Source organism: Ctenopharyngodon idella, chromosome 6, assembly GCF_019924925.1.
Source record: "Ctenopharyngodon idella isolate HZGC_01 chromosome 6, HZGC01, whole genome shotgun sequence".
NCBI lineage: Eukaryota > Metazoa > Chordata > Actinopteri > Cypriniformes > Xenocyprididae > Ctenopharyngodon > Ctenopharyngodon idella.
Genome location: NC_067225.1, coordinates 30,069,008 through 30,092,323, shown reverse-complemented (window position 1 = coordinate 30,092,323; position 23,316 = coordinate 30,069,008). Strand labels below are relative to the sequence as shown.

At 36.8% G+C, this 23,316-nt stretch overlaps 1 protein-coding gene across 1 annotated transcript in view; it reads left to right on the top strand.

Annotated features, from left to right (window-relative positions):
• The window catches only part of ptprt (protein tyrosine phosphatase receptor type T), a 243,250-nt gene extending 220,978 nt beyond the window's left edge, over positions 1 to 22,272 (top strand). Inside the window, exons 24-33 of the mRNA XM_051897436.1 lie at positions 711 to 827; positions 3,245 to 3,399; positions 6,619 to 6,754; positions 9,140 to 9,289; positions 11,061 to 11,234; positions 12,567 to 12,698; positions 13,841 to 13,966; positions 18,077 to 18,240; positions 19,334 to 19,469; positions 20,551 to 22,272. Coding sequence (XP_051753396.1) covers positions 711 to 827; positions 3,245 to 3,399; positions 6,619 to 6,754; positions 9,140 to 9,289; positions 11,061 to 11,234; positions 12,567 to 12,698; positions 13,841 to 13,966; positions 18,077 to 18,240; positions 19,334 to 19,469; positions 20,551 to 20,604 — 1,344 coding nt within the window. The 3' untranslated portion in view covers positions 20,605 to 22,272. The remainder of the gene's footprint in view (positions 1 to 710; positions 828 to 3,244; positions 3,400 to 6,618; positions 6,755 to 9,139; positions 9,290 to 11,060; positions 11,235 to 12,566; positions 12,699 to 13,840; positions 13,967 to 18,076; positions 18,241 to 19,333; positions 19,470 to 20,550) is intronic.
• Positions 22,273 to 23,316: the final 1,044 nt, after the last annotated feature.

Genomic DNA, 23,316 nt, shown 5'->3' with positions numbered 1-23,316 from the left:
TCCAATTGCTACACATTTAACTACGGTCTAGCGGTTAAACGGAGTGTGTCGACATTAAATGCAACATGCAAATATAGAAATCTGTAAGGTAGGAATATTTTAGAAGTAACATCTTGTAAGAAATCCATGCAAACGTGCAATATGTTTCTGTATCTCAAAGAATAAGGCATAGAAAGTGACATCAAGGTTGTGGGTTTCACTCATCTTCACTGTGTGGTGAATCCCACAAAACATGTCATATTTAAATACATTTATAAGCATGGTTTGTGAGAATGATCTATCAATTAATGTAAATGCAAGCACAAATCATAAAGCAGGAAGTTTCTGTATAAAGGAAACTTTAAACGAGTGAGTCAAACATTTTGGAGGACATCCTAAAATCGAGCACAATTAGGTGCATAAGTCCTTCACACTATCCCAACGAGAGCTGTTTGATGTCACGTTGAGTATAATTGAGCGGTGTTCAATGATTGGCTCCAGTGAACTCAGACCACAGGGGTTGTTCATTCAGAGATAACATCCTCTCTGACAGGTGGCCAATTACACCTCTCTGTGTTTTCAAATGTCATCAGGGACTTGTTTGATAATACTGTTTCTGCAAATGCCAATTTGACTTAGACCTTGCTGTAAAATAGAGTAATACTGAGACAAATTAAGATGCAGGTGTTGTGTTATAATGTGTACATGTGGGTTTCTGTGTGTCCGTAAAGGTGAAATGTGTCCGGTATTGGCCTGATGAGACCGAGGTGTACGGAGACATCAAAGTTACGCTGATCGAAACGGAACCTCTTGCAGAATATGTGATCAGGACTTTTACTGTTCAAAAGGTAAAAACTCATCCTCCATCCATATCCCATTTAAATGAAATGTCTCTCAGATTGCTCAGTTTCTTTGTGTCAGTTTAGATATAAATGCTTCAAAAATGGAATTTCCAGGGAGGTGGTAGATAATATAGTGCCTGTATGTGATGTTATAGCATTTATAGAAAATAAAATAAAATATTAAAAAAGAAAATATTGATTAATTACTATAAATTAAAATATTTATTTATTTATAAAACCATTTCTTAACAATTAAAACTGTCAATGGGATAGTTAAAATAAACATGATTCAAGATATGAAAACTCATGCATTACATTGTACAAGTACATCACATTGAAAAATATAAACTTTTGAAACAGCACTGTCTGCATGCATCTGAAAAACAGTTCTGTCTGCATGCATCTCTTCATCCAATCTTATGTTCATCCATACCATATGAGCCATCAGCTTGTGTTTAAGCCCATTATGCATCTCTCACTTTTAATGTTCTTATTATACAGGAACAGCTTGACGTCAGATCTGCATAAATTAAAAAAAAAAAAAAAAAAAAAAACTAACCACAATATTCTAACAAACAAACTTTACAAGATCTTAACATAAGCCAACAGACAATATTTTGCAATGAAAGCAAACTGCAAAGAAAGCTCTTAGGACCGGTAGAGTTTTCTTGTTGAATGTTGTAATCCAAACAGAACAGATGTAGGGAAGCTTTGATAGTGGGTGAAATTAGTGTTTGGGAGTCGTTTTTGAGGGGGAGAGCGCGGTATGGAACAGCATGTCATCAGCAACTTTCTTAAATCACTCAATCCATCTGTCTCACGAGGCTGCTGCCTCTTAAACGCTTCCTCAACTTTAAAAGAGAGTTGTTAGGGTACATCCTCCTCCCAGCGCATAGTTGTGCTTCATAATGAGTGGGAGCAGAAATGACAAGAGATGTTTTTTGGTTTCGCTTAGACAGCAATGAGATCAAATGGATATCAAACAGGGACTTTTGCTTAAGTCTCTTCAATTTTAAGATATTTCTCCAGAGAAAAGGCCATCGAAATTTCTCCTTAAAGGTATAGTTCATCTAAAAATGAAAATGATCCCATGATTTACTCACCCTCAAGCCATCCTAGGTGTATATGACTATCTTCTTTCAGATGAACACAATCGGAGATATATTTCAAAATATCTTGGCTCTTCCAAGCTTTATAATGGTAGTGAACTGGGGGCCACATTTTGAAAAAAATACATCCATCAATTATAAAAAGAATCCATACAGCTCCAGGGGGTTAATAAAGGCCTTCTGAAGCGAAGCGATGGGTTTTTATAAGAAAAATATCCATATTTAAAACTTTATTAACTATAACAGATGGCCGTATGCATCGATTTGCTGCGGAAGAGTAAAAACAAAGCAAAACAAAACACCGGTCAGGAATTAGAAGTCTACAACAAGAATATTTAAAGACAAATGTTGGACGATTTCGATATAAGAAAAGAGGAGCTTGAGTTTGCTGCCCAGCTCTCTTTGTTTGGACCGCGAGAGGCGTCTAAGCTTGCGTTACTTCTACATCCTACGTCATACATGGCACCAGGGGTTACTCTTGTGGCACAAGTCAACTTGCACAGTATGTGTGGTCGTCTGCCGGAAGCTCGTTATTTTAATGTATAAAGTTTCAAAAGGATATTTTTCTCACAAAAAAAGAATAACTCTTACTCTTTCTTAAGATCATTCTTGAGTGCCCTTGTGTGTCTAGGTATGCATTTCATCCCCAAGTGTTAGACGTCAGAGCGTATTCCTTTTTTTTTTCCCAGCTTTCAGTACCTCTCGTCATCTATAGCAGCTCAGTTACGACTCTCCAGACACACACGTGCACACAAGCTGCGTTAAACGGCTACACGAGTCCTCGCTTGGTGGTATCAGCACCTCCAGGCACGGATTACAGCGCTCTCAATCCCAAATTATAATTAAAAGCTTATCAGAGCATTAAGTGCTAGTAAGGAAGTAATGGGAAAAGGTTTCTACTGTAACACAACACTGTGTGTGGAAAAGCCTCAGTGCTCGCACAGATCGAACCACGTGTGTAGTTGTGCCATGGTTCAAACATTGACCAAGGCCCTGACTGACTTTTCAGTGCATTTTCTACACTCATTTTGAGGAAAATCACAAAAATTATAAAAGTTACAGTGTCACCTTGACATAATTTTTTAATTTTTTTTTTTTTATCCAAAACCGTATCATCCATATTGTTGAGCCTTGTAATATACCATGGTGTTTACACTGTATACACTGCAAAATACACCACATGGTGTTGATTGTTATTGGCATGCACTTATTGGGTGTCGTAATCCTACCCATCTTCTACCATAATCACATACCCGTTACCCTCAGATGATGACACCTGTAGATATTAAGCTCACCACATGCTCTTGTTTGCAGAAGGGTCATCACGAGATTCGGGAAATCCGGCAGTTCCATTTCACCAGCTGGCCCGATCACGGCGTTCCCTGCTACGCCACAGGCCTGCTGGGCTTCATCCGCCAGGTCAAGTTCCTCAATCCTCCAGACGCAGGGCCTATCGTGGTGCACTGCAGGTGTGCTCTTATCTTGTTTTGTTTTTTTCCTGTCTGTAACTTTCTCACTCTTCTTATTTACTGTAAGGTTCTGGTGTAAAGTTGGGCTGTTGTGTGATTATGAATCTACAATGAGAGATCCATTGATTATTTAAATCAAACATACTCCCTTCAGTGGCTGCTAGAAATATACTGTAATATTTTCAAATGCTGTAGGTTTGTTTACTAGTCTTAGTTTGGGCTGGTCTTCAAGGTGATGTCATAAAGTGTTATTTTTATTATGGATGTCAGTATATAATAAATAATAAATAATGATTTTATATTTAAAAAATAAAAATAAATAATTTTGAATTTGCTCAAATTTTAGAATAAAACTTGCTAGGGTAAATCTATTAAAAGTCATTTTAATTATTAGAAATAAAATTAAAATAAATATTAGATGAAAAACAAACATCAATTTAAAGTGTAAATTTAAGTGCTAAAATGACTAAATCTGAAACATAAAAATGAATTAAAGCAAGAAAGAAATATAAAATAAAACAAAAGTTGCGTCCCAAATGACGCACTATACACTATGCAATCATACACTATGTACTTATGCACTATGTACTCATCCATGTAGTGCGTGAATTGTATAAGGTTATTTTGTCATTTAACAACGGAGTCCGATACCCCCTCCCCCTCCGCTACGTAATTAAAGCTGCAACAGTTGAGTGCATGAAGTGTCCAACATTCCACACATTGTTTTTTCCGTTAATTTAGTGCATCATCCGGGTATTTAAAGTGCACTTTTTCTTTTTGGAATTTTCTGTGTGAACGCACTACTTGCACTATTTGTACTTAAAAACATCATAGAATAGTGCATAAGTACGCGAATTGGGACGCACCTAAAGTAATAAAAATGAAACGTAACAAATTTACTAAAACTAAAATTGAAATGAAAATATAAAAAATAAAAGCTAATTCAAAATATTAATAAGTATTGTAATAGTATATAAATGATATTAAAATAACACTGCCACTCACAAGTGTTTTAATTTTCTGGTCTCGAGCTTCCATAATGTTAAATACCACCATACAAACATTACCCTTCAGAAGGTCTTTCTCCGTCATTTACTGATAAACGAGAGTATGAGTACAGGATTATTGTGTTTGTGTTGAACACAGATACTGTTGCTATTTTATTCCCATGAGTCTTAAGTAAAAGATCAGAACAAATTGAAACTGTTTTAATGTGAAATTAGGTAATTAGGACATTTATTTTGTCTGAAATGTTTGGCAGTCCAGAAGAACACTTTCTGTCAGCATAACTCATTTTTCATGTAACAGGAAAAGAACCCAGGGAGTTACAAGAGAAAAGATGATTTTCACACATATTCATGTGCTCTCACACATTCACCAATGTAGAACATTTCGGCACATGGATAGACATTCACCCATGAATCTGTCTGCAACATGGACACATGGATAGACAGAAACGCTCTCAGAATTGTGGGGAGTAATTGGGGGACGTGTGCGAAGAAGGTTTGGGAATGAAAGGTGACAGCAGGAGACTGTGAAGTGGCAGTGTAAATTTGCAATCGGCCTTACGATCCCAGAGACGAAGCAGATGTGACAAAGAAACTTCCAGAGCGGATTAGCCCAAGTGTCAAGTGCTCCTGGTGTAGAGATTAAGATTTTGATTCAAGCTAGTTTTTCAGAACGTTACAAATGTTCTTTACTTCCATGGAACATGAAAGGAGTTTTAGCAGAATGTCCTGGCTGCTCGCAACAGGTTTTCAAACCTGTTCAAACAGATATACCATATTTAACTGTACTATACAAAAGTGCATATAAAATTTGAGATCTACAGGGGAAAAGATTACCAGTGAATAATGTTACATTTTGGACAGTAACAAAAAGCTATCATACGACGTCCGAGGACTTATAATACAGTGTATGAATAATATGGACTACTGTTATGGTGCTTTTATGAAGCTCTATTGTCATTTTTGCTACTCTTTAGTGTCTGTCATTTACTTCCATTGTACTTGAAAGAGCAGCCAAGACATTCTACTAAACATATGTTTTTGTGTTCCACTGAAGAAAGAAAGTCTTACAGGTTTAAAACATGAGGGTGAGTAAATGACAGAAAATTTGATGTATTATTCCTTAAAAAGGAACGCAAGCAAGTATTTATCCTTTGTTTAAAGATGAAATTTGTCATTTTTTGCCCTTTGATTAAAAGCAATGTAGCGCATTGAACTAATGAACACTTAGTATCTTATGGCAATTTTTGACAGAGGATGTGAGATATAAAGGACATCCTCCCTGTCTCTCCCTCTCCGTCCCTTGCTTTCTTTTTGTCAGTTGTTTACCACTCGCACCATTAATCACTGTGAGTGACGGCCAATCTGTGGCACCGTGGAGTTGCTCTGTATTTGTGTGTGCGAGTCGTTTTAGAGTGACTGATAGCACATCTTCTGTCCAAATGGTCTTTCTCACACACACAAGCATCTTGGTCTGCCAGAACCTTGTTTTCTTAACACCTAACATTTGGATCCTAGCAGAAATCTCAGCCTTACGAATGTGTTGTGTGTGTGGGTCAGGTTTTACCCATGTTGTGAGGACCAAATGTCCCCAGAAGCATAGTAAAACCTTAAATCATGTACATTGTGGAGACCAGCAGTTTCTGTGAGAAGAATGCCTTAAATACACATGCCTTCATAAACACATAAAAAAAAAGAAAAAAAAAAAGAAAAGCTAAATCAGTTCCTGTAGGTTAGGTTTAGAGGTTTATATATATATATATATATATATATATATAATTTGATGAACATATACTATGTGCGGAGAGCATTCATTCAGTATCGTTTTCTCATTTTTGACTGAGGAAGGCTTCAATATATATATATATATCATTAATAGAAAATAAAACTATAGTATTCAATGGAAAATGTCCACCACGACACCAAACCAAATGCATTTTTGCTTTTCAGCTGTAATAATAACAATGAATGAATGAATTAAATTTTTGCTGTTATTTATTAATATTGTCTTAATATAAATTAATATAAAATATAACGTTTTAAATAATTTAATATGAATTTATTAATTTGTCTTTTCATTTAATATTTTAAAATGAGAATTTAAATCTGTCCTCTCCATCACAATGTAGTCTTACATCAGAAATGGAGCTGGTGGAAGGTTATCATGCGGTTAGAAGAATCACATAAGCCTGAACTTCTGTATTTTCCGCAGTGCTGGTGCTGGAAGAACAGGCTGTTTCATTGCAGTGGACATTATGTTGGACATGGCAGAGAGTGAGGGTGTGGTGGACATCTTCAACTGCATCAGAGAGCTGCGCTCACAGAGAGTCAACATGGTCCAGACCGAGGTGAGCAGCCCTACAGCCTTGAACAGCACTGTTTAACCATATATTTCGCATGATCGTGTACTTCACCTCAGAGTTTGTACTCACTCATTTACTTATTTACTCATTTGCTAAATTATTAATTTGTTCACTTTCTTAATTATTCACTCACTAAACTTTTCTTAGTTTCACTCACAGTCATTTACTATCTCTTTCACTATTGTACTTCTCAATCATCAGTGTTGGGAAAAGTTACTTTTAAAAGTAATGCGTTACAATATTGTGTTTTATTGTGTTACTTTTAATTAATGTGTTATGTTACTTTTGCATTACTTTTTCTCACCTGAGCTGAGCTTGCTTGTTTGTTTTTTAATAACAAAAAAAGTTATATTTTTGGCAAATGTAAAGGCCCTTTCACACCAAAAGTGAAATGAATAAAACTCAGGGCACACAACACCTCTGCACTTATTCCCGATTTCTCTCAACATGAGGACAGCAAAGCTGTCAGTTGTTTTGTTTTTGTTTTTTTTGTTTTGTTTTACATTTGAAAGTAATCCATTACTTTACTAGTTACTTGGAAAAAGTAATCTGATTACGTAACCCCCAATGCGTTACCTCCAACACTGTCAGTCAAACACTTGCAACCTCACTCGCTTACATAGCTTTTTACTAAGCTCTCCAGTCTGTGAAGATGATACTGAAGCCATCTATTTTCAACTTAAAACTTAGATAACCTTTCTTTTCCCTACATTAATCTCCACACTATAACATCAAAACAGCCATAAAATGAAATTGCCTAGACTATGACAGGCAGTATTTACTGAATATTGGAATTTAAAGTCATGCCCCCTACTGGTGAATGAAAATTAGTATTGCACTGTTATTATACACTATAAATATAAATTATTAAATGGTTTATTTTACATTCCATGTTTTGACACTATTGTTAACTGTTTAAAAAAAACTCTTTAAGCCTTGAGTTTCAAGCAAATTCTTACTGTTGTACAAAATTATTTAGTACAATTATTATAATCATTATTATGTATAATAATAACATTTTATATACATTTTATTAATTGTATCAATATAAAATTTACTATTATTATAAATCATTTATAATAATAAATGACTAAATGACTAAATCACACGCTACATCAAATCAACATGCTGTTTTATTCAATCTCTTCTGATATTACACATTTTTGCAGTGAGGATAGCATGCTTTTAAAAGACTAACACTAAACGCAGTGGCGGTGATAATGGCTTCTGGGAGGCACTTTGTGTCAGCCTGCAGCTCCATTCAAAGATAATCCTCCACAGACACAACACACAGCAATTAATCTTTTAAAAGGCTTTTTCCTCGTCTTTTGTCCTCAGCCCTCTGCAGAAGTGCTCACCAGGTTATGGAGTAATAGGTACGAGAGGTCAGCTCAGCTTGACTTTAGCTTAGCGTGGATCAAAGGCCTACATTAGCATTCAAACCTTTAAGCCGGAGGCATTGTTGAGCTAAAATATGGATAATTCCAGCCCATATGTGAGGCTGTGGTTTAGGAAGGAGTTTAATATTAGCTGCAGGATGGGGACGGTGTTTGAGTGCCCCCTTGATCTCATTTTTAAGGCCACAGTTGAAGCGGTTTTGAGGAACGCTGTTGTCGCCGCAGGATTTTAGCATCAGAAGCTGCAATGCTGAAATCCATGTAAAACATCCTTGAGGCAGGAGTCATTCCCCTTCAGCAAACTGCGCTTCATGCGTCAATGTTCATGCACTGCTCCATATGAACGTTTGTGAGGGGTATCGACTCCATATTTCCCTGGAGATTTGCAATGATGCTGTACGGCGTTCACTCTCAGCTTAAGTTTGGGCTTTTGAAACATATATGTGTTTGGATGTTCATGAATTATGTAGATTGGCTGGTTTGAAGATGTAAAAGTTTAAATCAAACCCTTAATTATTTTAGAGCTGTGATTATTGTTTTTATTATTAAAAATTAGCACTAAAATGCCAAAGGGAGGTTTTCTCATGTGGCCTACGAGCAGCTACACTAATTTAGAATCAGCGAGATAATTAAAAAGTGCCTTCTGATATTGCATTACTTTTAAATCTAAACTGATTAAATAAAATGTAAATGTATTTTTAGCACACACATACATACACACACACACACATACTGTGTATATATATATATATATATATATATATGTATAAAAGGTGTAAGATTGTTAAATATTATTACACAGCGGAGAAATGACAAGGCAAACCAGAATATATATATATATATATATATACACACACATACACCATAATACTGAATTTCAGAAGCACCATGACAGTATCATCTCTTACCATGACTGTACCATAGTATTTTTTTTTGTAAGTGTTGATCTCTATCTGTATCCCTCTCTCTGCAGGAGCAGTATGTGTTTGTGCATGATGCCATTCTGGAAGCTTGTTTATGTGGAAACACAGCTATCCCAGTGTGTGAATTCAGAGCCATCTACTACAACATCAGCAGACTGGACCCTCAGACCAACTCCAGCCAGATCAAAGATGAGTTTCAGGTGAGAAATCTACACAAATGGACCACGATAAACCATTTCCACTAGAAATGCATTGTATTTTTTTGTGTAGATAGCTTCTGGTATTTGCAAAAAAAAAAAAAAAAATTCTTACACCATTTGAAGGAGATCCCATTTGAATGTATTTTACAAAATTGTTATGATTTTACAAGAATTACTGCATTACTGTGTCTAAATTACAAAAAGCTTATTTCTTACAGGTTGATCTTTCCTATCTCAGGAGACACAAATGAGACAATTGTAGACATACAGTAAAAGTACAGACCTAAAACATTATTGTGAACAGCGTAGCTCAGATCATTTGGTCTTATAAGAACTTGACTAGAAACGACTGAGTTCATATTGAGATCTCTCACATTTGATTGCAGATTTGAGCACAGTCTGTAGCTAAGTTTCCATTTAATGCTACAAAATTAACTTATGCACAAAATTGGAATATCACATAAAACCTTTCAGCTCAGGCATTTGAGAATGACCAAACCAACATTTGAGATGCTGTGCAATGAAACTGATCTGCTGATTAGTCCAGCTATCCAATCACATCCTCTGTTGAGGCAAAGTCACGTGAGTTTTTTGTTGAGCATCGAGGGATTTATTCAGTCAATGTGTTTCCAATGTAATTCATGCATGTGTTTTTGTTAGATAAAAAATTATCCACCATAATTTAGTGCGTGCATTTATGCACATTTTTAGAATGCTTGGCATCTTGGCTTTCCATCCAACATTTTTCATGCAATATCCCAACGTTTGTTTAAAAATAGGTGAATGGAAACATAGCTTGTGGAACTGTTAAAATCTCCTCTGGAAGAACTCCCGATATCTCAGAATATCGTCCTCCATTTGCTCTCAATTCAATCTCATTTCAATCTAGGAGGAACAATTGAGACACTGAGACATTGAGTCTTAAAAATAGTTGGCGCATACGTGTTTTTAAAGCTTTATGTTTTGTGTTCCTGCAGCTCTCAAACTATAATCAGTGAGCAGCCCACATGGAGGCCTAATTTACTGAATCCTCCAAGGTTTTTTGCTGTCGATTGGCAGTACTGTATTATGGCTGAAGGCCTCGCAGCTATTTCTAACAACTTTATCAAGCTCTCTGGTGTGATTTCATCATGATTTCTCCTAAATTCAAAGTGCTTTTAAATAAGTCAATCGGCAAAGCATGGTGGCTTCCTTAATGCATTTAGATGAGGCAGGTGAGTAAAGACACAGTGACTCAGACATCGGGGGAGAAAGCGCATTTTTACGAGCCAACGCCGAGCTGCTAGAGCCCCATAAAGCCCAGAGCTGAGCTATTTCTTTTCATGGTGCCTTTATGTTTTGTATTCCCTGTGAAATGAGCGAGCTGCTGCCGTCTGAGGGGAAGCAAAGCTTCAGATCTGTGAGGTGTCTCATAAAATATGATGAATATGTTTCTATCTTTCTTTCCTCCCAGATCTTTCGTTTTCTATCTAGCGTTGCATCTTTCTCTCTTGTAAGCCATTTTTCACTGTCTGTCTCTCTTTCCATCTGCCTCTCTCTCTCAATGTCTTTATGTTCTTCAGTGTGTCTTATACATAAGTAATGACTGACCTTCAGTTTACTAAAATATTTGCATTGGTTGTGGTTGGACCAACAGTGCGAGTGGAATCGGTTTTTATAAATGCACCATTTTTTCCCCATGTAAGATCAAGAGCAGCTTTATGTTAGAGATCAGTTTGTTTTTCTATGTTTTATAGGTGTATGTTACAGTGCTTCATGTCTTCTTCCTCAGACTCTGAATATAGTGACACCACGTGTTCGTCCAGAGGACTGCAGCGTGGGTCTGCTCCCGCGTAACCACGATAAGAACCGCAGCATGGACGTCCTCGCGGTGGACCGCTGCCTGCCTTTCCTCATTTCTGTTGATGGCGAGTCTAGCAATTACATCAATGCAGCACTGATGGACGTAAGTTTGAGTGCTTTGTAAGGTGTCACCTGGCCTATATTGTTGAATGTAAAAAATCTAGTATAGCTGATATTTTTAACCACTATCTACATAAGAGCCAGCTGCAAATACCCGAAGGACTCACCAAGATGAAGCTGTTCTCTGCGGCTACATGAGCACTGAACGGCCACTATCGGCCTGGAGCTCGCATCGGTGAAAGCGTCAAAACAAATAGTAAAATAGGCACTATGTTAATATATGAGTCACATGTTTGAAGTATAAATAACTACATTCTCGCCTAAAAACTCTTTAAACTACATTTCGTGGCATAATAACAGTAGTATTTATAAAAAAATATGGTTGATTTGCTCGACCGCCATGACAGTCGCCGCAAGCGGAGTAATACAAATGGTGAAACGGTACCAGTGCTGATACTGGGAGAATATCGCACGGCTCTCAGCTAATCAGATTCGAGAACAAGAAAGAACTGTTGTATAAAGTGTAATATACTATAACGACTTCACACCACAACTGTAACCATAACGGCACAGAGTAAAAGATAGCTGATGAACGATAAAAACACTGACAGCCAATCAGAATCTATCCTTCTTTAAAGAGCTCAAGCATTTAAAGCGGCAGACGACAAAACTTCTGCTCACGCTTATTAGAAACAGAATGTTATCGTTTGCTGGTGTGGACGCCAATATAGTTATCATTATAGTTATGGTTATCATTATATCGTTTTTGATGTGAACGGACCTTAAGAAGGAATTTTAGATTTCTAAAACTTAGAAGTATTTTTTAAAGTCAATTTTTTATAGTAAATAACTAAAAAACAATATATTACCTCACTTCCCATAGTGCACTCTGATAAATCTCAGGTAAGCGGAGCAGAACGCCCAGGAGATCACACAGTGACAATCTCATAAACAAGCCAATTTAACAAATACAAGATTAGATCACATCTCCGTAATCTCCACACATAGATCATAATCACACTCGTACCATAAACCAGCATCTTCACGCAGCATCCAAAAAGGATAATCAAGACAGAAGACACGCACCTCAGATAAAGAACAACAAGATGAAAAAAAGAAGATAAGCAGCAAATGAATTGAGCGGCCAACCCGTGGTAGAAGAGTGCGTGCGTTTGTCTCAAACAGAGACTCGGCAGTCCATGTCAATGAATACCCTGGCAAGGTTATCACTCAGTCTCTGTGCTTCCTGTCCCTCTGCAGGTCTCCATTTAGTTTTGGTCATTACACATGTGAGGCACGTTGGGATGTGTTGGGTCCAGGCACATCTTCAGTGCTGGAAGGAAGAGTTAACTTGTTCTCTTATTGATTGCTCTAGAGCCACAAACAGCCGGCAGCCTTCATCGTAACGCAGCACCCTCTGCCCAACACCGTGGCCGACTTCTGGAGGCTAGTGTTCGACTACAACTGCTCCACCATTGTGATGCTGAATGAAATGGATGCTGCACAGGTATGTGAAGTACTTGACCCTCGCCTCCATTTGTATTCTATTGCAATTCTTGTGGTGGATGATAAGATTTGTTTTCCTCGTAGTGTTGGATTGTGTTTTGGGTATGATTCTCAATCCGAAAAGGAGGGCTAATCCAAAAGTGCAATCTAAAACAAAAAAGTCTTTATGCATGTATTAATATAATAATTTATATAAAATATACACTACTCTTTTTTTTTTCAAAAAGGATGCATTTTATTCAGAAAGGATGCATTAAATTGATCAAAACTGACAGTAAAGACATTTATAATGTTACAGAATGTTTCTGTTTCAAATAAATGCTGTTAATTTGAACTCTCTATTCATCAAAGAATCCTGAAAAATTGGTTTCCACAAAAATATTAAGCAGCACAACTGTTTTCAGCATTGATAATAATAAGAAATATTTCTTGAGCAGCTAATCAAGAATCATGTGACACTGAAGACTGGAGTAATGATGCTGAAAATTTAACTGTTTTCACATTTATTCAAATAGAAAATTGTAATATTTTGCAATATTACAGTTTTTACTGTATTTTTGATCAAATAAATGCAGCCTCAGGGAGCGTAAAAATCTTTTGATCTGTAGTGTATGTGTGTATATGAAACATACACATTCATATACAGTATACAGTATATGAAATATAACTTTTTAATATGATAATATAAACTGATTGTATTATTGTTTCCATCATTGTCTACATTTTAGTTTTCTGTCAGAAATTTGCAGAAGTTCAGAATGAGATGATTCAGTTGTTTAGTTTCAATAAATGGTCTTTTTTCACTTAGTTCTTCATTCTTTTTCTTGAGTTCTGAAAGTTACAGTATATTTTCATAGTATAACAAACTCTTTTATCTCAGAAGATCAAAGGAAATTTGATTTATCATGATGTGACTCATTTAAGTTTGAGTGAGTAAGTGAGGGATCATTGGAAAAGATTTCTTTGGCACACTGCAATTTGAGTTCAGATTAGTGGACTTTAAAATTATTGAGTTATTTCTATTTCTCCTGCACTCTTTAGATTTCAGCTTCATGAGCTCTAAGTACATTATTGAGTCACGTTGTCTGGATGTGAACTTCTGTTCAGTGTACTTATTTGCTGTAATTTTTGCCCCTGCTGCAGCTCTGCATGCAGTACTGGCCAGAGAAAGGCTCCTGCTGCTACGGCCCCATTCAGGTTGAATTCATCTCCGCTGACATTGATGAGGACATTATCAATCGCATTTTTAGGATCTGCAACATGGCACGGGTAAGTGGGGTCAGTGCACAGGGAAGACGCTGTTGGGTGTTGATGTTTAATATGGCTCTTTGGGACTCAGTTGTGTGACTGATTCATTGATTTGCCTCTCACTCCGTCATTTGATCCTTTGCTGATCCACAAGCTCCAGTCAGGTCTGTCAGAGTGGTGTCAGTGTTTATTTCAGACCACGGTGCAAATTTGATACATACCCTACCATTCAAAAGTTCTGGGTCTGTAAGATTTTTTTATGTTTTTGAAAGAAGTGCTCACCAAGACTGCATTTATTTGATCAAAAATACATATGTAACAGTAATATTGTTAATATATTTATTAATATATTTTATGTATCATAAAATAAAACTTTTTAGGAAATGAAAAAAATCACTGTATTTTTAAAATAAATAAACACTGTGTTGTCAAAGTCGATATTGTGGCTTTTTATATGGTCAGACACTTGCATGTATCATTATATTACTAATATTTTCTGACATGCGTGTTTTGTCCGTCGTTAGAATGACAGTAATTGCATTGCATTACATTTTCATCAACTAACAGATTATAAAGATTATTGCAGCTATCTGGGCACTCAGTTTTTTATGTCATTGTATGTCAAATCTCATGTCATTAAAGATGCACACACAGGGTATTTAAGACAGCATTGGCTATGATTTGATGACAAATGCTAGACTGAAACATTCTTTGCACTTCTTAAATACACAAAACATTAGCCTTCATTCATATATATATATATATGTTTATTGAGTAAGGAAAACATTGTACTTATTCAAAGAACCAGTTCTTTATGTACCGTTGCATTGCTAACAAGCAAAGACATTCCAAAATGTGTGAGGAACTTTATTCAAGATTGAAGCGGGTGGAGTTATGAGGTTTAGTCACAAGCTCCTTTTAATACTTTTCATTGGTTAAATATTTGCAAAACCCACAGACAGATATAAAGGGTGACCAATAGTAATGATTCATGAAAAAAATAAACATGAAATGACGAAATATGGAGAAACAATGCTTCCGCCCGACAGCAATGATATGTGTGAACATACATATATAATATTTACATAAAAAATAAACACCTCTTCATTTTGGTTTCTGATCAAAATATGATATACCCCTGATACACTACATTGCCAAAAGTATTGGGACACCGCTCCAAATCATTGAATTCAGGTGTTCCAACCACTTCCATGGCCACAGGTGTATAAAATCAAGCACCTAGGCATGCAGACTGCTTCTACAAACATTCGTGAAAGAATGAGTCGCTCTCAGGAGCTCAGTGAATTCAAGCGTGGTACCGTGATAGGTTGCCACCTGTGCAATAAGTCCATTCGTGAAATTTCCTCACTACTAAATATTCCATGGTCAACTGTTAGTGGTATCATAACAAAGTGGAAGCAATTGGGAACAACAGCAACTCAGCCACAAAGTGGTAGGCCACGTAAAATCACAGAGCAGATCAGCGCATGAAGTCGCCAACTTTCTGCAGAGTCAATAGCTACAGACCTCCAAACTTCGTGTGGCCTTCAGATTAGCTCAAGAACAGTGCATAGAGAGCTTCATGGAATGGGTTTCCATGGCCGAGCAGCTGCATCCAAGCCTTACATCACCAAGTGCAATGCAAAGCATCGGATGCAGTGGTGTAAAGCACGCCGCCACTGGACTCTGGAGCAGTGGAGACGTGTTCTCTGGAGTGGCCTTCTCGCCAACATCAGTGCCTGACCTCACAAATTATGGGTCAAAAATTCCCATAAACACACTCCTAAACCTGTTAGAGCTGCAAAGAGTGGGCCAACTCCATATTAAACCCTACGGATTAAGAATGGGATGTCATTAAAGTTCATGTGCACGTAAAGGCAGGCGTCCCAAAATTTTTGGCAATTTAGTGTACGTTGGGGATTATTTTGTGATAATGACTGACTAAATTCTTTCTTAAATAATCAGTTTCATAAAGAACTTTTCAAACAACATTTCAGCAACAAAAGATTTTTTGCTGCTGCTAAATAGATTCTTGTGAACAGAAGTCACGTTCACCTGAGGAGGAAACCATAGCAACAGTAAGATGACCAAATTATCCCTTTTAGTATCGGTATCAAACAATTTGTCAAAAAGTACTGTCATTATCAAAAAAACACTAAACTTTAGTGTTTTGATTTAAAAAAAAATATAAAAAATAAACTTTTTAAAGGTGAACGTCCACTGTCAAACAATCCTTACTGACTTACTAAAATAAAACCGCTTTGTAAAGCAAAACTCCTACAGCTAAAAATTCACTTAAGTCCCTTTGATTTGACTCCTAATGCGACAGTAAATCAACAGCAGCTGAGATTATGACCCTGAGTTAGTGAAGTGAGAAATTAAGTTAAGCCAAAAAGGGGCCACGACTTTATATTCCTTCTCAATCCACATGATTTCAACACTCAGCACATCTCATGCGTCTCTGAACGTGATTCGTTTTGCCAGCCACATGTGCATGAGCACAAAAATCATATAAATATTTGACCACCATCCTGCCACAGCTGATATAAGCCATGGATCAGTTTTGTGCAGCAGATCGTCATTTTTCTTCTTTTCCAGCTTTAGCGTTCTGTTTGTGCACATTAGCAGTCATTACTGAAGCTTGACGTGTTCCAAGACTCATCCCGCCTCCTCCTGCTTCCCTTCTCTTTTCTTCCCCCCATTCTCTTTAACCGCTGGTGACAGGCGAGGTTTACCGGGTAGCTAATCACTGCCAGCGCAGCATAGCGGCACAAAATAAATAAGTGCCACAGCATCACAAATTTGCCATGAAATGGCTCCATCGATGGCAAATTGTGTGTAATATGACTCTCATTTAGCTGATCCGGTCTGACTGTAGTATCCAGCTGACGTCTCTGTTTGCTTTCGCTTCTGTTTTGATGTTTTATTTTATGCTTTTCAGTGTCACTGCAAGAATTGGAGGTACTGTGAGTGTTATATATCCAGACAAAATGCTTACAATCGTTTACCAGCTTGCAGTTGCTTGTTCCAAGGTTGCTCCTTCAAAGCTCAGGAGAATTAACTGAGTTCTCAGTTATTTTTAATTTGACTATCAACTTTGTTTCAGATGTTTCTCCTAAAAAACAGAGAGATAAAAATAGACATAAATGAGTCAATAGTTGACATCCAGTAAGAGTATAGAGCTATATGTGAATAGCAGCTCAGATCATTTGGCCTAGAAAGATGATTGATAAGAAATGTATGAGTTCAAATTGAGATCTTTAATGGATTGTAGACTTTGGTATCTTGGCAGATCTAAGTGCAGTTTGAGACCATGTTGTGATCTGAAGAACAATCGGAGTATTAGTAGACTTAAGCAAAAGTCTCAATTTGAACTCCATTTAAAGAGGACCTATTATGTTTTTGGTTTTTTTTACATGTTCAACTTTCTTTAGTGTGTAATGTTTCTGTCTGAGCATGAAAAAGGTCTGAAAAGTTATAAAGCACAAAGTCAGTCCAAAGGGAGTTATTCTCTATATCAGTGCACACTGTTTCTGAACTCCCTGAAACACCTTTATTGTAGTCTTGAGTTTTCTTCCAGCCCAAAAGCATATGCAAAATAAAAGGAATGAGGCCTGGTTTACTTGCGTTAATAGTGTGTTGAAAAGGTTATGGTGAGGGGTGTGATATTTCCCAAACATGCTCAAAGTGGCTGACCAGTCACAACACACTGGTCCAGCCGACCAATCAGAGTGCATTGTACTTTTCTGAAGGAGGGGCGTCATAGAGACAGGAACTAAACAGAGCGTTACTGACAGACTGGGAAGAGAGGTGCTGCAACAATATCAAATATGTGGAAAAATATAGGTGTTTTTTGAACATTCAAGCAAAACCTATTCAGACCCCCAAAACAACATCAAAACTGTAAAAGGGCATAATATTGCCTATTTAATCCAACTGCTATTGGAGAAACAAATACAATGTTAAAGTCAACATGAAAATGCATTTTGGTTAGAGAATCTGACTTGTAACCCAAAGGTCGTGGGTTCGAGTCTCGGTAACGGCAGGAAATGTAGGTACTTTGTGAAACATGAGTTGACATTAATGGTTTCTGGATAAATGTTCTCAAAACGTCTCCTGTTCTGCTTCCAGCCTCAAGATGGCTACCGGCTGGTCCAGCATTTCCAGTTCATTGGTTGGCCAGCGTACAGAGATACGCCGCTGTCCAAACGCTCCATCCTGCAGCTGGTCAGACGACTGGCCAAGTGGCAGGAGCAGTATGACGGAGGAGATGGACGCACGGTGGTCCACTGCCTGTGAGTGTGACCTCCACAACACAAAGCTATTATGCACAAACCCATAAACATGTAAATGTATGAATGAGTTGGTCTTGGTTGGTGAAACCCTGTAAGGAGCAGATTTGACTAATAAAACTGAGAAAAACACATAGTAGAACAATGTTATATGGTATGTGCTGTATAAACCTGAAATATAATGCATTTATGATCATATCACAATTGTACAATATATGTACTTAATGTCAGACTGATTTCTCTTTAGTTTTGTCATATGTAAGACACTGTTTATTATAGCTTGTACAAGTTTAATACAGCAAATTTTGATCATTCAAGATGTGTGTCTCATAGCTTTTCATCTAAGTCTGTGTGCACCTTACACCATTCGATACAGAATCATAGATTAAAACTGCAGCTTTAAAAGGACTAAAGGATAAAACCGCACAGCCTTTGAGCCAAGGACAATCTTATCACCGTCACAAATTAAAGCCAGAGAGATACAAAAGATCTGACAACTTCATTACTTTCCCATCACTGTCAAAAAAGTTCAGCTGTTGAATGCAGAGCAGTTTCCCCGAGAGAAATAATTTAAAAATGTCACAGTAATGCTGACATTCTGCAAACCGCACGATTCACTTTGAAGATGATTCTCTATGTGATTATCTCACATTATTGTACTGATACCAATCATGTGTAAAACTGGCCCGTGATCAGTGGTAGTTATTTGATTTAACGTTATTTCGGCAATGTCCTCTGTTCAAATAGACATCCAGACTCAAATACTAACCCTCAGTCCGTTTTGCTTTAGTAATCTTAATTCTGATAAAGACTTTTCTTCTAAACCGTGCATAATATGGCACCAATGTTTGTATTGTTTAAGGGAATCAACCTGCCAATGGCTGCACATTACACTGGCATACGAGAAACTATTTTAACATGAAAATAAAATGACACACTTCAGCTTTAAGGTTAGAGCTGTGAGGCCTACGGTCTTCAGAAATGTAGCCGTAAATAAAGTCAAGCTGTGATTTTATGGGATATTAACTCTGCTTATCTGTGACATTATGGGATGTGTGATTTGTTTCTCATGGCTTATTGTTGTTGATCTCTTCAGGACTGGTGGAGGACGCAGCGGGACGTTTTGTGCCATCTGTAGCATCTGTGAGATGATCCAGCAGCAGAACATTGTGGACGTGTTCCACACAGTCAAGACACTGAGGAACAACAAAGCCAACATGGTGGAGACGATGGTGAGCTACACTTATATCTGCTGTTCATTACTATGCTTTCAATTGACTCACATAAATTAGTATAATTATTTTTGTGTATTTATATTTAGTATTATATGGCTGGACATATTAAATGGCCTTTTAAAAAAATGCCAATAGACTTGTTATGTTACAGCCGTTAACATGAGTGGCTACTTCTTTGTTAGTCATTTGCAAGTAGTTCCTCTACACTAGTTCCAGTCTCCTCCAGTTTTATTTTTTTATTTACCATCATATGGTTCCATAAAGTTCTAGACCAGATGAAGGCTGTGGTCTGGTTACATATACGGATAGTCAGTTATCTCAGGAAATTTGTTCCACTTGAAGCAACAGTTCCTCGAGTGCCCTCAGCGTACGTATCTGCTGCTCTTCATCGCTCTGAGGCAGAAAAAGAGTGTAATTATTGGTTCACCTCAAACCCCTGAGACAGACAGCTGCACTTTCTGCAATTCTGAAAGAACGTCTTGCATCCAATTGGAGGCCGTTGCAGGCGCAGTTAGACATCTGTCCTGTACCTTTCCACTGATTGCACTTGAAACATCTCGCTCAGCTGGAGAAAACTGAACAATTCCACAGCTGTGCATCTGATATGATCCTGGACAAAAATAGAACATCAGGTTACTCTTGGCCATTAAAAACCTGGAAGTAAGAGGGAGATTTCCGGGCCTCGAAAAGAAACTAATCTTTATAAATAGAAATTCATAGAATTTTCTGTTGTGTTTATTTGTTATTTATACTCGCTTTAAAAAAATAGTATTTTTAATACATTTTTTAAAACGAATTTATTTTGAATTTTAAATAATTTATTTCTTCTTTATATATATTTTTATTTCTTCTTTAATTTCTTCTTTATATATATATATATATATATATAATGTATTAACTAGGTATGGCTGCTGACCCTGTTTCCCCATTATAAGCAGATGTTTTTGCTCTAATAAAAGTGACCGTATAATGATCATACTGCATTATTAATGCAGGGGTTATAGGGAAAATGTCCCTTGAGCGTCGTCTGCCTTTGAACTGCTAATGACAGTTTGCTATCGCTTCTGTTTTTGTGTAGGAGCAGTACAAATTCTGTTACGAGGTGGCTCTGGAGAGCTTGAATGCCTTCTGAACATACGAAAGGTGAAGAAGAGGGAAAAACAAGCAAAGCAATCTTCTCTTCTTCCTCAGAATGACATCTCATCTCATCACAAACTCATTGTTCAGTCTTTCCTCTGAGCTTCTGTGATGAGAACAGGAAACTAAAGTTCAACCCTTCACTGTAAAATACTGTATAAATAAAACAAAACATGATTTGCCATTTCTTTCTTCTTCTGTCAATGTCCAGCATCAGAGCGTGTATCCTGGACCGTGAAGTGATCTTGTACAGTCCTTTTCCTTTTTAGCTATACGCCTTGAATGTTACCCATCAATGTAAAGAACAACGGTGAAAAAAAGCTTCTTTCTACATGCCAGCTGGGATCAACCAAATAGACTTTCCCTGAGCTCTGTACAGATTTAAAGAAAATTCAAAAAATAATAAATAAATAAAACAAAGCTTAAGCAAATTTGCAGAGAAACGTGAGGACGGATATTTTTGTTATTCTGATGATTTTCGTGGTTCCTCCCTTTGGTGCGTTTTCACTCTGCCTGCTTTCTCACACACGTACGCCGCTCGCCTACAGACCAGCGTAAAGATTTTCGAAAGTTGGAAAGTTTTGGGTAATATTTGTTCTATTGCCGTTTCTGTCTTTTCTTTTAGTGTTTATTCTACTAAAACTAGATGTTGCCATTTTGGTTTCTAGTAGGCAGTGAACGTTAAAGATTAAAAATGTATCTAAAGTATTTTCTGTTTGTCATTTGCACTTTATGTCTGTTACCTCCAAGGGTGAATCTCACAAATAATGATATACTACTGTATATATAATAAGAAATTATATTTAGAATCAAGAAAATAGAGGCTATTTTAGGACCATTAATTGCCTAATTGTTAATTGTCTACTGGAAGGCCAAAAAAAAAAAAATCACATTGTCAAAAATAAAAAAAATAAAGACTTAAAAATTTGCTTTATGGAAGGGGAAAAAAAAAAAAAAACAAGAATTTATATAAAATCATGTACTTTTTTTTTTTTTTTTTTGTAAAATATGTCCTGGAACTTTTTTGTGAGATTCACCCCCATTTATTTGTATCTACAGTATTTGTAAATCCTGTTGCATCATTTGATTTGAAGTGCCATACTCTCACATTAAACTGAAGGACTGCCACCAAACCATAGACAAGATGCATATCAGGAACATTGTGTAGCTCCATTTTGACTAATAAACAGCTGGCAACTGAACACAACAACTTTTTTTCTAAACCAGAATTTGGTTGAGAAGCTTTTCTCCTCAAGCTTTCCGAAACTCTGCATCTACATGTTTTCAGTGTGATAAAAAGCAAGTGAATTTAACTGTAAATCCAAGAGTTTTGCACGAAAACTGTGACTTGACTGTGATATTTGTTTCTGAAATGCTGAAATGTATTTTGCAGAAGAATATATGAATGTTTCACTGAAAACAAAGGCAATGGCACTTTTTTTTTTTTTTTTTTTTTTAATCTTTTTTAATTTTATTGAATTCACTGCCTGCTTTTTGTTTGACCACTATGTGTATTTTTAATTTTAATTTTTTTTTCAATGATTATTTATCAATTATTTGTCTAGCAAAGTGGTATGTAGAGCTGGTGATTTCATGACCATGGTGGTTCTGTTGCTTGGAATTGTGATAACATAAATAAAGGGACCAAAATGTTGAACAGCAACTTTCCTCCAGCGCTGAAGTTCTGTTTCTGGTTTACTATCCCTCAGTCTCCAATAATGACAGCTGAACATCTGCAGCACTTTACAATCGGACACTGTGGAAACTAAACTGTTATGGGGTCATTCTGCGGAAACAGTGCCATCTGTGTCTGAAAATTTTACACACATGGGAGGATTTTATTTCGTTTAATCATTTCATTTAAAATAGATGGGATGCTGTATCCCACAATGCAAGGCACTCGACTTGACCTTCCATTTCCAATGCATTGCATGAACTGGATGCAAAATCCAACAAGATTTTTAACATTTAGGGTCCGTTTACAGGACAATTATGTACTAAAAATGAAAAAGTTTTTCCTTTGCATTCCGCATACAGACGACAACATTGTCAAAATGATCCCCGTTCACACGGATCTGCGAAACTGACAAAAAATGCTGTATTATGATGCCAGGCCATAGACTGTAAAGAAACACTACGTGCCCATAGACTGAACACGTAATACACAATGCAGTGAGGTCATATGACTACATTAAAACGATACTGTTTAAAACATTCGCATACTGCATATAATGTACTATTAAAAAGAAAGTCAAGATGTAAAAAAATTAAAAAAAAAAAAAAAAAAGCTGATAGAAAATGATTTTGATAGTTCTGATAGACAAAAGGCCATTGCATGGGCCATGCGCTCAGTAGACTGTGTTCATCTCCTCTGCCCACATGAACAGGACCGACATCAAAGACAACAAGAACTCTGAAGGGTGAAGGTGCTTCTTTAAGTAGTCAAGACCCAGACTACAACAGAGACTCATAAAGGCATACGAGTCTTCTGAGATCCACTCCAGACTGCCAAGTACAGAAATAACCTTTGATGTCATATACAGTATATAAGCAGAGGATATCTGATAGAAAACAGCACAACATCTTTCTAATTTTTACTCCTGTTTTCTATTTTAATTACATCTTACTGAAACTAATAAGTAACTAATTGTTTACAAATCAGTTTCCCCAGGGGCGGACTGGGACTAAAAAGTGGCCCTGGACTTTC